This window comes from Megascapheus bottae, chromosome 10, assembly GCF_031878675.1.
Source record: "Megascapheus bottae isolate mThoBot1 chromosome 10, mThoBot2.hap1, whole genome shotgun sequence".
Taxonomy (NCBI): Eukaryota; Metazoa; Chordata; class Mammalia; order Rodentia; family Geomyidae; genus Megascapheus; species Megascapheus bottae.
In genome coordinates, this window is record NC_143518.1 from 34,042,829 (window position 1) to 34,059,172 (window position 16,344).

General features: G+C 46.3%; 1 protein-coding gene across 1 annotated transcript in view; it reads left to right on the forward strand.

The window, feature by feature from the left end:
• The window catches only part of Olfml2b (olfactomedin like 2B), a 31,600-nt gene that overhangs the window by 1,807 nt on the left and 13,449 nt on the right, over nucleotides 1-16,344 (forward strand). Inside the window, exons 2-4 of the mRNA XM_090340600.1 lie at nucleotides 949-1,212; nucleotides 3,933-4,040; nucleotides 13,490-13,666. Of these exons, the coding sequence (XP_090196726.1) occupies nucleotides 949-1,212; nucleotides 3,933-4,040; nucleotides 13,490-13,666 (549 nt within the window). The remainder of the gene's footprint in view (nucleotides 1-948; nucleotides 1,213-3,932; nucleotides 4,041-13,489; nucleotides 13,667-16,344) is intronic.

Consider the following 16,344-nt stretch of genomic DNA (forward strand, 5'->3'; position numbering starts at 1 on the left):
GTTGGAAAGGAACTGGCAAGGATGTGGGGGATCCCCTTCCCCATCCTGAAGTGCCTAGGGTAGGAGCTACAGAAATCCTGAGCTATTCTTCTTGCCAGCCTCCCCACACTAGAAAACCAAATGCCCAGAAGGAAATGTTCAGCTACATGAAAGCAGTGATTCTGGCCCACTGGTGCTGGGTTTGGGTTCAGAAGCTGTTCTAGGAGTTAAAGGAGCCCTTAGGCTGAGCAAACTCCCACCGTCTGGATTTATCTATGCCCAACTTCCTTTCTCCAAATCTAATCCATCCTTCAAGGCTCAAAGCAACTGTCATTTCCTCCAAGAAGTCCTGGCTACTTCTTAGCTGAGACCACTGATAATATTCACTGCACAGGAAGCTTTGCTCCTCTGGGGCATTTGTCACTGTACTGTGTGATTGTCATTTATCTGCCTCCTACACAGTGGGCCCTTTGGGAGCAAGTTCTCGGTTGGGCCATCACCACCTCTATGCATTCCCCCCAATTCTCTCAGTGGCACTCAGAAAGCGTAAAAGGAAGGTGGAATTCATGAAAGAAAAGAGAAACCATTAGCCCTCACAATTGAGGACTGGCTTTCCAATCCCTGCTTCAACTCCTCCCTTTCAAATCTCAGATTCTAAGTGAGGGCAAAGGCTACTGAAAGAATGATAGCTTTTTATCATTTAAGGGGGAAAAAGAACAGATGAGTCTAAGGCCCCCTGAGAAATACACAGCTTTCCAAGACAAATGAAGAAAGCTGAACTCTGAGTGCCTTCAAGAAATGTCCCAGTCAGCAAATTGCCTTGTGATGACCTACTCCCTCCATGGTTCCGAGCTGTCTGAGGTCTCTGGCTAGGGCAGGACATTTGACAGAGTGAATAGACAGGCTCCTTAAAGGAGTGTGACTGAGACTTGTATACTCCCCCCCAACTCATTTTCTCTGTGTGTCTAGTTGCTGGGAGACTATGACAAAGTGAAAGCCGTATCAGAGGGCTCAGACTGTCAATGCAAGTGTGTAGTGAGACCCCTAGGCCGAGATGCCTGCCAGAGAATCAATGAGGGTGCCTCCAAGAAGGAAGACTTCTACACTGTGGAAACCATCACCTCAGGCTCATCCTGCAAGTGTGCCTGTGTCGCGCCCCCATCGGCCCTCAATCCCTGTGAGGGGGACTTCAGACTCCAGAAACTGCGGGAGGCAGACAGCAAGGACCTGAAGGTAAGAGCAGATGTGGGGCAGTACCATGAGTCAGAAGGTATTTGGGGGATCCCTGAGCTCCTGTGGGGCCATATCTGGGGATGGAAGGCCTCTGAAGGAGGCCAGGCCTGGTCTCTGGAATCTTGTGTATGGATCTGAGACTGATGTTCTGACCGACTCATCATTTTCAGTTCTAGTCTGAGGAAGTTATGAGAGCAGAGCGTGCCTGTCCCTCCTTGTAGAGCCAGGAGGCCGGGCCTGGGAGCATTTGCCAGGCCCAGCTGGCCAGAAGAACTTAGCATTCTCCAGGAAAAATGCTGTCACAATTTACTGTTAACCCAGCATTATGTTGAAGGAGTGAAAGATGGAGAGAACACTGAGCCCCTTAGTGTTGGGGTAATGCAGGGAAAGAAAGCTTGATATCTGTCTCAGTGGTCCATGGGATGAAGGGCTCAGGCCATACCTGGGAAGCCCCAGTGTTTGTAAATGAAAAGGGCAGGTCAGATGAAGCCTTTAGTCAGTGTGGTGTGGTAGAATAAACTTGGTTTGAGAGTCTGATAGACTTGTATTCAAGTCACTATTGTGTGATCCTGCTCCTATTTCACCTGTCATTTCAGTGATTCTCACAGCCCCTCTAAGTAGATATTATTCCCATATTTCATTCAAAGACACTGAGATCAGACAACTGTACTTGACAGTCCAGGAAACATGACTGCATGAATGAATGACTGGCTATGTAAAGTGTTCCTGCTGTACCTGTGGCTTGGTATTGCTTTGTATCGGGGTTTAAATTCAGGGCCTATGTTTGCTCAGCTGGCACTGAGCCATGGCTCCAGACCTTATTTTGGAGCTGAAGTTTCATGGAGTTTTTCCTGTCAAGTTGACTTCAAACCACCTTCAGATCTCTGCCTCCTGAGTAGCTAGAATTACAAATGTGAACCATTAGCCCTTAGTTAATGAGGATCTCTTTAAGCAGAGCAGTGTTACCAGCACATGAATGTCCGAGGGTTCAGGCTGTATTGCTCAGAGCTGCAGTTCTACTTTCTGGACCAAGTACCATAATCACTCCATTCTAGGATTGGTCTCTGTGGGACTTCTGGAACCACATCAGGCATAATTTTGATTCAGAGTCAGGAAATCTTCACAGCACATACTAAGCAGCTGTGGCTCTTCACTACTATCCAGCTGTTTTCCCCTGGTGTGGAAAGCAGCTCTTAATCATGAGCATTCTGCATCGAATTCTTCATCTGGAAGGAAGGCTGAGGGACAGTAGTGAACAAAAATTGCAGATGGAGACCCAGCAGACAAACCCAGGCACTCGTCTTGGACAGGGAGGCTCCATTTCAACATCTCTCATCTGTCCATTTGCCTGCAGTCTCTATGCCCTGATTATTGCCAGAATTTTGGCCACCTTCCTTAGTGGCTCTGTACTGTCAGGGAGACAGTATAGGAGACTACTGAGAAGGCTAGGTACCACCTCAAACATGAAGTCTCTGGTACTCCAGATTCAGTTTAGCTATTTGTGTGAAGACAAGACTTGTTTAATGGCTTCCAGGACCTTTGAGTAGCCAGAGAGATCAAAAATGTTCAGAAGCACATCCTCAGGGTATTACATTTGTAGCCACTCTGCTGAGTTTTTATAGATCCCATTCAAGTCAGGAACTCTGCAAGTATCTTGAAGAGGCAGAGGACTGGTTTTCCTCTTTATTCCTTTATAATGGAAGCACAAAGAATTTGTGGTGTTATCTAGACTTCATGTTTACTCTGTATTCTTTCATTTTCTTCACTGATTTTCCTTTAATTCCAAAAGGTAGAATATACACATCACTGGATTTGCCTATGTTTGTTTTTTTTTTGTTTTTGTTTTTTGTTTTTTTGTTTTTGCCAATCCTGGGCTTGAGCTCAGGGCCTGGGCACTGTCCTTGGACTTTCTCAAGGCTAGAGCTCTACCACTTGAGCCTCAGCATACTTCCGGCTTTTTTCTATGTATGTGGTACCAAGGAATTGAACCTGGTCCTCATGCATGCTAGGCAAGCACTTTAACCACTAGGCCAAACTCCCGGCCCTTGCCTATGTTTTTTTTTTTCTTTTTTTTTTTATTGTAATTAGTAAAAGGGTTACATGATATTTGCCAGATAGAAGGTGCATTAATTCACATACATTGATATCCTTTCACATGTCTTGGTACCCATTTCCCTCCCCCCCCTCATCTTGGTTTTCCCCTTCCCTATCAAATTTCAAATATCCAAATACAAATAAATTCAATATATCAGATAACAAAGTGAGATACTATACCAATATGAGATAACCAAGGGACAGCAAAGGAGATGAGAGACAACATAGTACATTAAGGACAACAATCATTCATTATATGGCTTTTGTTTCAATATCCTGGAGGTCCTAACAAATGGGGCAATGTCATTCTTTCTGACAGCAGCATAGAATTCCATTGTGTACAAATACCACAACTTGTTGATCCACTCATCAACTGAGGGACATCTAGGTTGGTTCCATATCTTTGCTATGGTGAATAGTGCTGCAATGAACATTGTTGTGCTAGTGGATTTAGTATGTCCTTGTTTCTGGATGGTTGGGTAAATCCTTGCCTATGTTTTTGAAGGCCATGTAATTCCTGGATAGTGGCTTTCCTGTTCAGTCTCCAACATGCAGATGTGAAACTCTTCTTTCCTGATGTTCTATTAGCCCCAGCCCTGGACTAATCCCTTGTCCTCGTCTCTTAGCTCTCTACAATCATAGACATGCTGGAAGGAGCTTTTTATGGTCTGGATCTCCTGAAACTACATTCAGTCACCACCAAGCTTGTGGGGCGTGTGGATAAACTGGAAGAGGTAAGGGAAATTCTGGGCTCCCTCACTTTCTCTTGGCCAAGCTCCAATATCAAACTTCTCAATATATATTTTTAGAAGGCCCTAAATACTTAATTCATCCTATGTGTGTGGGGGGGATTGGACATAAATTTTTCATCCAAAATGATGGCAATTGCTAGTCATGATGAGTGAACTAAAAACAAAAATCTTATTTTCTAGGAAAGGGAAAGAGGGAAAACAAGATGATTGGGAGAGGGTGGAGGGAGGGAAATGGGGACAAAAACATGAGAAGAGGTATCAATGTATGAGAAGTAATGCACCTATTACCTGACAAATATAACTGTAACCAACATTATCCTGATAATAAAATTTTAAAAATCTTATTTTCATCTGTAAGAATTTTGTGACCAGGTGCAGGTGACTCATGTCTGTAATCCTAGCTACACAGGAGGCTGAGATCTGAGATCATGTTTCAAAGCCTGCCTGGGCTTGAAAGTCCATGAGACTCTGATCACCAATTAACCACCAGAAACTATAAGTGGCGCTGTGGCTCAAAATGGTACAGCTTTAGCCTTGAGCTAAGAGTTTGTGGACAGTACCCAGAGTTCAAACCCCACAACCAGGAGAAAAAAAAAAAAAAAGATCTTGTTACCACATTTAGCTCGATTTCCAGGAAACTTAGAGTTAAGTGCATTGTATATGTACAAATGCAGTAAGTTTCTTACTTCTAGTTTTAGGGTGGGATCCTCTCACTCCTGGGTATGTGGTTAATTTCTTCCCTCCCTCCTCATTTTCCTCCCTTGCTCTCCTTGCTTTCTCTTTTTGTGGTATTGGAAATGGAACCCAGGACACTGAATATTTCATGCTAAGCAAGCAATAATGTTTACCCCTTCAGCTCTGGTTGTTCATTTGCTAATTTGCTAGTTTCTTGTTCTGGTTTGGTTTTTCTTTATTTTAGAGCATGCTCTTGCATGTGTGTGTGTGTATCTTATCCATTTTAGAAAACAGTAAGACCATTTTAGATAATATTCCCAACTGTATATCCAGACTTCTCAGGTCCAGGCAGAATGGACAAATATTGTAATTTTCATAGACAGGCATGTCACATTATTCTGATTGGGTCTGGAGAGATGCACGGTATAGTACCATGGTTTTCATCTTGTGGTGTGTAAAGTGATGTGATAATTTTTTTAGTTGTAGGCATAAAAACCTTGATATTTGCTAGGATTGTGGTCGAGTGCTTGCCTAGCATGCATGAAGCCCTGGTTTTGATTCCTTGGTACCACATACACAGACAAAAGCCAGAAGTGGTGTTGTGGCTCAAGTGGGAGAGCACTAGCCTTGAGAAAGTTCAAGGACAGTGTCTAGGCCCTGAGTTCAAACCCCAGGACTGGGGAAATATCAAGTCCAGCAAGTAAACTCCAGCTTCTCCACCCACTTTTATATTTAGACTTTCTAGTGCTATGATATATTTTCTGAATATGGCCATTTCCTGTGAGAGAGTCAGTAGGTTCACAATTAGTTTCATTGGCCAAATATGAGGTATCAGGGCCCTGGGCCTGAGCTCTGTAGATAGGTTTCTTTGTCAACCAATCTAAAAGATCTGAACCTGTCTCAACCCAAATCTAGTACCAAAAAGCACCTCTGTTTTCAAAGGCCTTCAGAATTGTGCAAATGTGTGATAGCCTTTAAGAATTACATTTCTTTAGGCACAAGAGTGATGGCCACCTCTTCTGTTCTCAGCTGACCTTGATAGCCACAAAGTTTTCATTCCATCTAGAGAGCATAGCTTGGGAGACAGCTTAGTACTTGGAGGCCAAGGTCACAATGCCTCAGAGACCAGTGGACCAGCCTTTACTCAAGGACTACAGCCTATTTCTGGCCCCTCTAGCAGCCGAGCCTGCTGGTCAATAGTGGAAACTGTGGTGAATCTAATGGGATTTTGCCAACAAGTTTCTCTTTTCAAATGTGTAGCGTATTTAGTTGCAAAAACTATCTTTTAATAATCCCTTTGCCTGTATAGCATTGTCTAGTTTTTTTTTTAAGCTTTACATATACATTTTGTGAGACCTAAGGAAATGCACTGACGTTCCTGAGACCATGGTAAACTACAGCACTGGAGCTCAGGCCTTCTGGTTCCTGGTCCAGGGTTCTTTCTAACCATCCCCATAAGTTTCTTCAAATCCTCGTCATCTGCTCTGTAAGCATCGGTTTTTCCTAACCAGAACTTAAACAATAGTTCATCCAAGAAAATTCTAGGCAGAACTGTAGCTGTGCCCCACATGTCCCATTAAATTGGACTAGGAATGACTGAAGGTTTTACTCCATGGGAGTTTTCCCTGGTCCCTTGGACCAGACAGTCCAAAGCAAAGAGGATCCTTGCTATGCCAGAAGCATCTTCAGATGACCCAGGCACCTGGGCCCATAGAGGGGAACACTGTATCTCAGATTGAGGTCATCTCTTGGCTCGTGCTGGCTGTCTGGAGTGTGCAGTAATTGAAAGGGCAGGATGTTGGGTAAATGGAAAACACACTCCCTCTCCAGCCTGGCTCTGCAGGGGGAATGGAAGTGGAATTCTGCTTCGCTCCTTGAATACTCTGAGTCCTAACAGGAGTCCCTTGAGGGTCAGACAAGACCAAAGGGGCCAAATTACAGGGGTGTTTAACCCAAAGTCAGATTGGTGCCTGGTAGGAGACATGGACACACATATACATCCAGCTCGGGCAAATAGTGAGGGTATAGGAATGGAAACTTCATTTTCAGATTGAACCATTCAAATTCCATTTCTCTTTTTTTCTTCAGAGACTTGCTCTTGATAAAAATCTGCTCTGGGAGTTCTGCCTAGTGGAATAAATTTGGTTAAGCTTTTGTTTAAAATGGCAAAAAAAACCAAACCATGCACAGAAATGCACAAATGTTTAGCTTGACGAATTATACAGTGATTTACTTGACGAATTATATAGTGATTACTTATGAAGCCACCATCCAGCTTGAGAAGCAGAACAATCCTCTCACACCCTCTGCTTGAGAGGAACCACTATCTTATTTGTTGGTCATGGGGCTTGAACTTGATCAGAGCCTGGCTCTGTCCCTGAGCTTCTTTTGCACAAGGCTAGTACTATCACTTGAGCCACAGCACCACCATTTTTGGCTTTTTTTTTTGAGTAGTTTATTGGAGATGAGCGTCTCATAGGCTTCCCTGCCTGGGCTGGCTTCAAAAGCATGATCCTCAGATCTCAGTCTCCTGAGTAGCTGGGACTACAGGTGCCAGCCACTGATGCCCACCATCCCTGAACTCTTTTGCTCAAGGCTAGTTCACTATCACTTTGAGCCACAGTGCCACTTTTGGTTTTCTGGTGGTTAAATGGAAATAAGTGTCTATGGATTTTTTTTGTGCCCAGGCTGGCTTTGAACTGTAATCCACAGATCTCGGCTTCCTGAGTAGCTAGGATTACAGGTGTGAGATACCGCCCACCAGTGCCCCACTCTTGTTATTTCCTGAGCATACAGGGTTTGAGAACCCTGGTTCTTCACATACTAAGCAGTAGCTCAAACCCTAGAGCCTTACCTCCATGCTGCTTTTTCTGCTGATTATTTTTAAGATATGCAAATCTCTTCTAGGCCCCTGCCAGGAAGTAAGACCCTATGTCAGGCTTTTTAGGATAACAGAGCCACACTACCACATCTAGCTCTTCATGGAAAAGGAGTTAGAACTTAATCCTGGCTTAGAACCAGGATCTTCACCTTCTAAATTAGAAAGGATTACATTACCTGGCAATCCCAACTTTTATGTCACTCATCTTCCTTATTTTTCCTTATAGTCTTATAATCTAAAAATGGGTTTCAGTCTGGGAGTTTGTGCGTGCTAGGTGAGCACTCTACCACTAAGCCAAAGCCCTGGGTTCCATTCCCTGGAACCAAGTACACAGAAAAAGCCAGAAGTGGCACTGTGGCTCAAGTGGCAGAGTGCTAGCCTTGAGCAAAAAGTTCCAAGGACAGTGCCCATTCCCTGAGTTCAATCCCCAGGATGGGAAAAAACAAGTCCTGAAAATGGGTTTCTCCAGTATAACAATCTTACTTATTTTTTGCATTTATTTTTATTGTAATTAATAGAAGGGTTACATTATATTTGCCAGATAGGGTATCAATGTAAGTGAAGTAATGCACCGTCTTTCTAATGTCTTAGTCCCCATTTCCGTCCCCCCACCCCCGCCCAACAATCCTATTTCTGAACAATGTTTTTGATATAGAATCCTATAGAATCATGTGTTTGTCTTAGCATCTACTACTTAACTTTATGCTTTCAATATTACCTGTATTGTTGTTTCCACATGTAATGAACCATGATGCACAAGTATGACAGATTCAATTCAAAGACTTTCACCCTGAGCAGCAAGTACATCCAGAGTCTAAGACTTGTAGGCTGCCTAAGCCTGGGCTGTGACCTCAGCACTACCTACTGTTCCCAGGAGCAGACTTATCACCAAAGTAAAGAGAAAAAAAGAGGGGTGTTCATTAAAATTATCACCTTTAACATCAGGTCTCTTCTTGGGTTAAATAATTCCTGTACATCGTAATTGTGAAACATTTGATGCACATTTAGGTGCAGGGTTCCTGTTACTATTTATAAATGTTTGGACTCACCTGCCTTTGTATACATGTGGCCACATATCCTATGCTTTCTTTTGTGTCTGTGGGTTGGTACTAGGGCTTGAACTCATAGCCTTGTGCTCTTTTAGCTTTTTGTGCTCACGGCTGGCACTCTACCACTTGAGTTCTGGCATCTTGCTGGTTAATTGAAGAGTCTCTCCAATTTGTCTGTCTGGGCTGGCTTCAAACCAGTCCTCACATCTCAGCTTCTGAGTAAGTAGGATTACAGGCTTGAGCTACCAGCACTTGGCTAGTCCATGCTTTTTTTTTTTTTTTTTTGGCCAGTTCTGGGCTTGAGCTCAGGGCCTCAGCAATAACCTTGGACCTTCTCAAGGCTAGAGCTCTACCACTTGAGCCTCAGCACCACTTCTGGTCTTTTTTTCTAGGTATGTGGTACCGAGGAATCGAACCCAGGTCTTCGTGCATGCTAGGCAAGCACTTTAACCACTAGGCCAAACTCCCAGCCCTGCTTTTTAAATTAATACACAACTACAAGCTTGTGTGGTAAGCTTTGTGCTGTAGCCCCACGCCTTCCCACATGTGACTCGTGTTCTTACCTGATGAAGTCTGCAGAGCACAAATGAGTACAGGAAACTTCATATGCCAACTGAAAGCCTTGTCTCCACATAATATTTCCTCTAGGGTTGATTTAAAATCCAAACGAGAACCGGCCCTCTCCCTAGAACATGCTTACATGGGCACTGCTGAGGGTCTCCCCACAGACTAAAGCTCTGGTAGGTTTTGTTTGGGGGCCTTAAGGGGAAGATTAAAAAAAATCCTTGGCCCTAGGACATATATCTTTTCACTAACTGTGCAAGCCTGGCAGTGAGTTGAGGGAGCTGATCTCTTTCCAAGTACCCCCTTCTACTCCCACCAGCATTCAAGTGCTTGCTCATTCTCATCACCTCTGCTTCTGTGGAAGGGTTAACTGTGAGTCATTTTCCTCCTTCCCCAAGTACAGCCTCATAGGGGGGCCACTGCTCTCACCGTCTGCCTGCAGCATCTTCTGTGGAAGGCAGAGGGTCAGAATGTTTCTAAGATGTATTTCAGTTTTTACATTACTTAATTCAGTTTTAATATTACTTAATTACTTAATTTAATATGCATTTAAGCCAATATAGTACCTCTCCTGGGGTTATATAGATTTCAAATCTAATTTGCCACTGTGGTGGAGCATAAGCTTGTTCTTGTTGGTTACAGGTATAAGTCAGCCTTCTATCCGCTGCCTTAGGAACAGTTTCTAGCTGTCAGGCTGTGAAGAAGCATGTGGATAGGTTTTAGTTGGGGTGAGGATATCCCAAACAGAAGTTAGAGGCCAGGGATGTCTTACTTTTACACATGCTTGATTCTCCTTCCAGGCTCTAGACCTTTGGAGTCCTCTTTGCCACCCACTACCACCACCTGCCTCTCAGCCCCAGCCTGCAGCACCTGGCCTGGAGCAGATGCTCACAGCTGTTTGGGTGGGTGGAGGATTTAATGTGGCAGCTGGCAGCTTGCTGACCCCCAGGCATGTCTGTTCTCACCAGCTGTGGTTAGAAGGATTGCAGCCTGCCTGTCTTGCCATCAGGAATGATGCCCGTTTCCAGCTGCTCTGTCCCTCCAGCTCTCTCACCAGGGGCTGAGGGACAGCTGGCAGCTGGGCTAGCCATCTGCTCATAGTTTTGTCTTTGACAACTCAGTGAGGGCAGGGGGAGCCAATGGGAACTAGGAGCCCCCCCTCCCACAGCCCCAGCTCATCCCTATGCTTACTCACCTTCCTCCAGAGGCACCATATCCCCTCTGCCCTAAGCTTGCTGGCTGCACCTGAGTCTGGTGCACACTCAGCCGTCTAGAGTGGAGCTGAGCGGCCTCTCTGGGTGTGGTAGCATGGGTGTGCTATGTGACTTGACAAACAGGGCTTGGCCTACCTGTGGCCTAGCCCAGCCTTGTATTCCTTTTTCCCCTCCCTGCCCCAGGCACACCAACCTTAGCTCTCCTTTCCCTTCATACCCCTGTCTACTTCTGTAGCCATATGGTCCATACTGCTCCAGCCTCACCTACACATCCCAGCCCTCTCTCACACTAGGCTATAGGCAGTTCCTTGCCCATTCTCCCTATTCTCCATAGCAAGCCTGGGTGCAGTAGGTGCCATTTTCCCTTTTTCCTAGAGAAGTTTCTTGGGAAAGTTTCATCACTTGCCTTACAGGATCACTTAGCTAGACCGACTCTAGAGCTAGCATCTTCTTCTACCTGTCCTATCCCTTATTTCCCTAACCAGAACCTAGAATAAGACCAGAGAATTGCCACCCCGTATCATGGTGAAAACAGCTTTGGCTTAAAGCAGGCATCTCGCCTGGGCATATACATATTTGTCCCAGAGCTGCGCATGGTCAGTGTTGAGCTCATACACTCCGGGATGCCCTCTTCCCTGGACCCATCCCACCAGCCTGTACATCTGGCTGTTAAAGCTGTGCACTGACCCAACTGTGCTGATTACCTTCTTCACCAATATCCTGGTTCTACCTGGGCCAGAGACCTTTGCCCAAGGAGACCCTGCCCCTGCTTCTCCCTTTGGTACCTGTGCATCTGGCTGTAGTCCGCACTGACACCTGTCCACAGCAGGCAGCATGGGCTTGCCCTCAGCTGCCGCTCTGCCCAGCTTTAATGTTCCTCCAATATGTGCCACTCATTCTGTGAACACCTTTCAGTTCCTTGGTTCAGCTTAGAGCAAGTTCCCAGATCTTTAATTGCATCCAGTCTTCTTCCCCAGATGTCTAGCTATCTACTCTGCTCTCCTTCCCAGCCTCATCTTTACAGCACCAAGGTCCTTGGCAGGGATTGTGTGGTGTGGTGACTCTTGCCAGATAGGAACCCTTCCCGCTGCCTCCACCACATTGCCAGCGCTGCCCACAAGCCAAGCTGTACACACTGTAAATGTCATAGTTGTAGCTGTACCACAGGGAAGAGCCTGAGGCATGAGGTCATCCAGCTCACCCTGCTGCCAGGGCAAAATCTTGAACATTCTGCATGGGCGGCATCCCCCGCACCTTCTGAGTGCCCCCCACAAAAGGCTCTTGGTGTGAGGCAGGCACAACCCCAAAGAGAATGGGGGTGCTCAGTCAGGAGGTTGGAGGTGGTTGAATGGAAGTGGCCTAGGAGGGGCAGCTGCTGCCACCCTAGGGACAGCAGCTGGCTTCAGCAGGCCCATGAGGTGATGCCACCATAAGCCTGATGTTTATTCAGGCAGCTGGAGGACTTTGCCATTCCCAAGAGCAGAATAAACTATTCTGTTCCTCTAGGTTCTCAGAGCCAGGCTCACCTCAAACCCTTCCAGTAGAAGTCCTGAATAATAGCTCCTTGCTGAAAGCAGAAAGGGGACTGGGGATTGTAAATCAATAAGCAGGGACCCCCTGGAGTCTAGAAGGCAAACCCTGCCTGCTATGGGCTGCTCTAGTCTCCTAGGGACACCTTCAGGCTCATGTGGACTGTTTCAAGGCATTTCGGAATGGGGAGGCCTCCTTTCTTACAATCCCCAATCATCCTGGCCTCCTGGAGTTATCAGCTACACAACAGGTATAGACACATCTCAGCCCCTCAGAGTGATAGGCCTTTCTGAGGATGTCTGTGTGTGTACATCAAGTTGCTGACTTAATATTGAAAAAAAAAACCCTAATATACAAACAGGTACACACACGCGCGCATGCACGCACGCACACATGCACACACACCTCTTTTGTGCTAGTATGAGGGTTTGAACTCAGCCTTGAGCCAGAAAGCCTGAGAGAGCACCCAGGCTCGACTGATTCTCTACCACTTGAGCCACAGTGCCACTTCTGGCTTTTTGGTGGTTAATTGGAGAGATGAGTCTCCTGGACTTTCCTAGATGAACTGGCTTCAAATCTCGATCCTCAGATCTCAACCTCCTGAGTAGCTAGGATTCCAAGTGTGACCCTTGGCACCTGGCTTGTTGGTAGTTTGATTTGTCTGTTGCTCAGAGTGATCTTCACTAGAGCAGGATTCTCACTGGTCTTGTTCACTAAACTGCTTGTAGTCCCCTCAGAGCCAGCACTGCATGTGTTAGTGTGGTTACTACCTGGAGTCTCTAGACCAACTGGGTGTTGCCATCTTAGAATGTAAACCACTCCACAGGTGCTTCCAGGTCTTAGAAAGGTTGAACCCCAAGACAGGAAGTTCTCTCAGGCCCAGGAAGACCTTGGCTCTCATAAAATTTTGCTCACATTTCTGCCCCTTTTCCAGTGCATCAGGGATTCTTGTTGAATTACAGACTCTAGCCTAGCAGGGCCAGGGTTGGGGCTGAGAATCTGCATTTCTAACAAGCGCCTGTGTGATGCCATATAACCCATCTCCCTGCCCCACCTGAAGCAGTGAGGACTGGTGGAGGAAACCCAACATTTCTCTAGCACTTTTACCATCATTAAACTTTCCTTCAAAACACTTAAGAGAAGCAGAAGAGCAAATCTTGGTCACCCGTTCTAAAACTGCTTAGAATCACGGAGTGAGTGATGGACTTGGGCAAGTAACTGGACTTTGGGATAATGTACTCATCTAGTGATTTAGAACAAGTCTGTACACAATGACAGACGAGCGAGCCAGGGCTCCTGAGCACAGCCATATCTCATTAGGAGAGCTATAGTAAGTTGGCTAGCCTGGAATGGGCGTCCCTGAAAATACTGCCTAGAGGCCTGATATTAGTTCCCAGCACAGGTCCGGGAAGGCACTCTTGTGCCTCAATGGTTTATTGCCTAATATTTTACCTTGTCTTTGTGGCTCATGCCCAAGAGATGTCTCCATGAAGCCTCTGTTCAAATCTCTTTTCTTAGGAAGTTTCTAAAAACCTCACCAAGGAAAATGAGCAAATCAAAGAAGACATGGAAGAAATTCGGATGGAGATGAATAAGCGAGACAAAGAGAACTGCTCCGAGAACCCCCTAGACAGCAGGCAGGGCCTCCGCTCAGCCCTTCAGAGGGACGCAGCCGCAGCCTATGCCCACCAAGAGGTACGGACCCAGCTCTGGGGAGAGAGGCTCCTCAGCCCATGAAGTACAATGCCAGCATTTCATGGGCATAGAGCTTCCCGTCATGAGCTTACTTCATCTGTGTAATAGTTTCCTAGGGGGTGACAGGCAGAGTTGGCCCCTTTTCTCAACATTGAAGCCCAGAGGGGTTCTGGAAGGGGTGAAGGCAGGACTGGGTCAATCAAGTTCCATCCCCATTCTTTATCCACGATATCCTGTTCTGCCTTTAGGAGCAGCCCTTGCATTGAACTGTGAGGATATCCAGGTTCACTACTGCTGTCCCGATAGCATCATACTGGAGTTTGAACTCATGGCCTTCCCCTTACTAAGCATTCCCCTCATGCTTTTAGTTATCTTTCACATTGTCTCATTTACCTAGACAGGCCTCGGACTAAAGTCTGAGCTAATTCCCAAGTAGCTCAGATTATAGTTGTCTGTAATTCCAGCTATGTCTGGAGGATTGCAGTTGCAGGCTAGCCCTGGACCTCAGTGAGTAAGGTGGGCATAGTGACATGCATGTGCCACCATGCACCGACTCTGGTATCAATATTAATAATTTCACAACAGGGAAACTGAGGGATAACAGCATTTCAGAGAGGCCTTGCTCCCTTTCAGTGGTTACCAATGATCAGAGCCATGGCACACTGCTATCTGGAGAGCTTCATCGAAGGATCCCTTCATCCTCAGGCAGTCACTGTGTATGTGGGTTCTGGGTTGAGCAGGCTTAGGCCAATTACAGACTGAGAGGTGTTCCTTTTGTGTGCTGTGATGTATTAAAGGCCTGGAAGTACACAATTCATCTTTCTGTTAGTGTAACAAAATACCTAAGATCATGAACCAAAAAGAGGCAAGATTAGATGGGTGCAGTGGCTCAGGCCCATAATCCTAGCTATTCAAGAGGCTGAGATCAGCAGAATAGCACTTTGAGGCCAACCTGGGCAAAAACTTTCCAAAACCTCCTTCCTCAGCCCATCACTTTGGCATAGTTTTGTATGCTTGTCATCCCCGCTTTGATGAGAAGTGTACGATAGGATTGTGGTTCAGTCATGAGTCTTGTCAAAAAATGAAGCACCATCTCAAAAATAACCAGTACAGGCTGGGAGTTTGGCCTAGTGGTAGAGTGCTTGCCTAGCATGCACGAAGACCAGAGTTCGATTCCTCGGTACCACATAGAAAAAAACCGGAAATGGTGCTGAGGCTCAAGTGGTAGAGCTCTAGCCTTGAGAAAGTTCAAGGACAGTGCTCAGACCCTGAGCTCAAGCCCAGGACTGGCCAAAAAAAAAAGTACAAAGGAAAGGGTTGAAAGTATCGCTCAGTAGTAGAGTGACTGTTTAGCAAGTGCAAGGCCTTGAGTTCAAACCTCTGTACCTCTTCCTCCATCTCCCCCCCAAAGATGAAAGACTCATTCTGGCTCTTGGTTGCCTGGTTAAATTGTTTTTGGTACAAAGTGCTCTTCTAGAGCTAGAAAACTGACTAGAAAGGGATGGGGGAGGAAGAACACCTGCTTATCCTACCTGGGGCCCAAGGGACATCCTCAGCCAGAAGGCCGTCCTGGCTCCCAGTCTGGGTAAGCTGGAGAATCGATCTGTTGTCTCCATGACACATTCTGTGGGATGTTCAGAGCCCAGCTCAGATTTCCTGAGGGCAAACAACAAACCAAATCAAACACACCAAATGCTTTTTCTACTTGCTCAGCAAAGTCCTTACCACTCCCTGCACCCTTATTCCAGACACTGCTGGAGTTAGCACAATCTGCCCAACCAGACTAGCAGGGTAGAAAGGAAGAAGAGAAGGAGGCCAGGAAGATGGATTCTTCCTCCCTCCCTTGGCATTCCTCTGGAGATGAGCCCCACGCTCATTGAAAAGGGGTAGAGGACTTGTTTATTTTCAGGGTTCTTGCAAATGATGTCAGGGGTTTCTTGGAATGGATAAGTGGTGATTTGTAGGAGGCAGCTCTTTAACATGGGCTTTGCCTGGAGGGTTGGCAGGGGGTTTGAGGGCTGGCTTAGGAGTGGAGAGGGTAGGATGAGAGTGGGAACAATCCACGCCAGGAGTTGAAGTCATGCAACAGACTCTTGGATGGACAGGGAGAGGAAATCAAAGCTTGGTGGGGGCAGCTGCCACCTCGTGTAGCCTGTCGCCAGAGAAGCCAAGGAAATTATATGTTCTCTGGCAGAGGCTATCCATGGTCTTGCTCCAAATCCTTGGTTGGAACAAGGAAGTGCAGACCCCGCCCTTCTGTGAGTCGGGAATGAAAGGCAGATCCTGGGGTTTGCCACGAAGAAATGACAACCTGCTTTTGCAATGCAGAGGGAAACCAGGGTCCAGCAATTAGGTACCCTCCATTTCTGAGTCAGGGGCTGTGGTGGAGGTCTTGAAGCCTCCCAGACAACTTTTCCCACCAGGAAATGAGGGCTCTCCTTTGTCTGCATGTCTGCTGGTCAGAGCCACACTGTAGTCCTGAGGATGTGGTCACTGGTTAGGAAAATGTGGCTTGCTGTGAGGGACAGCATGGCTCGGAAGGCAGATTTGGGTCCATTGGATGGGTGTGGGACTTTCTAGGTGACCCCTGTCATCCACTGAACTGGTTCACTTTTAGCAAAAATGCCTGAGCCTCTGTTATCATGTGGACAGTATTAGGGTTGAAAGTCATAGAATGG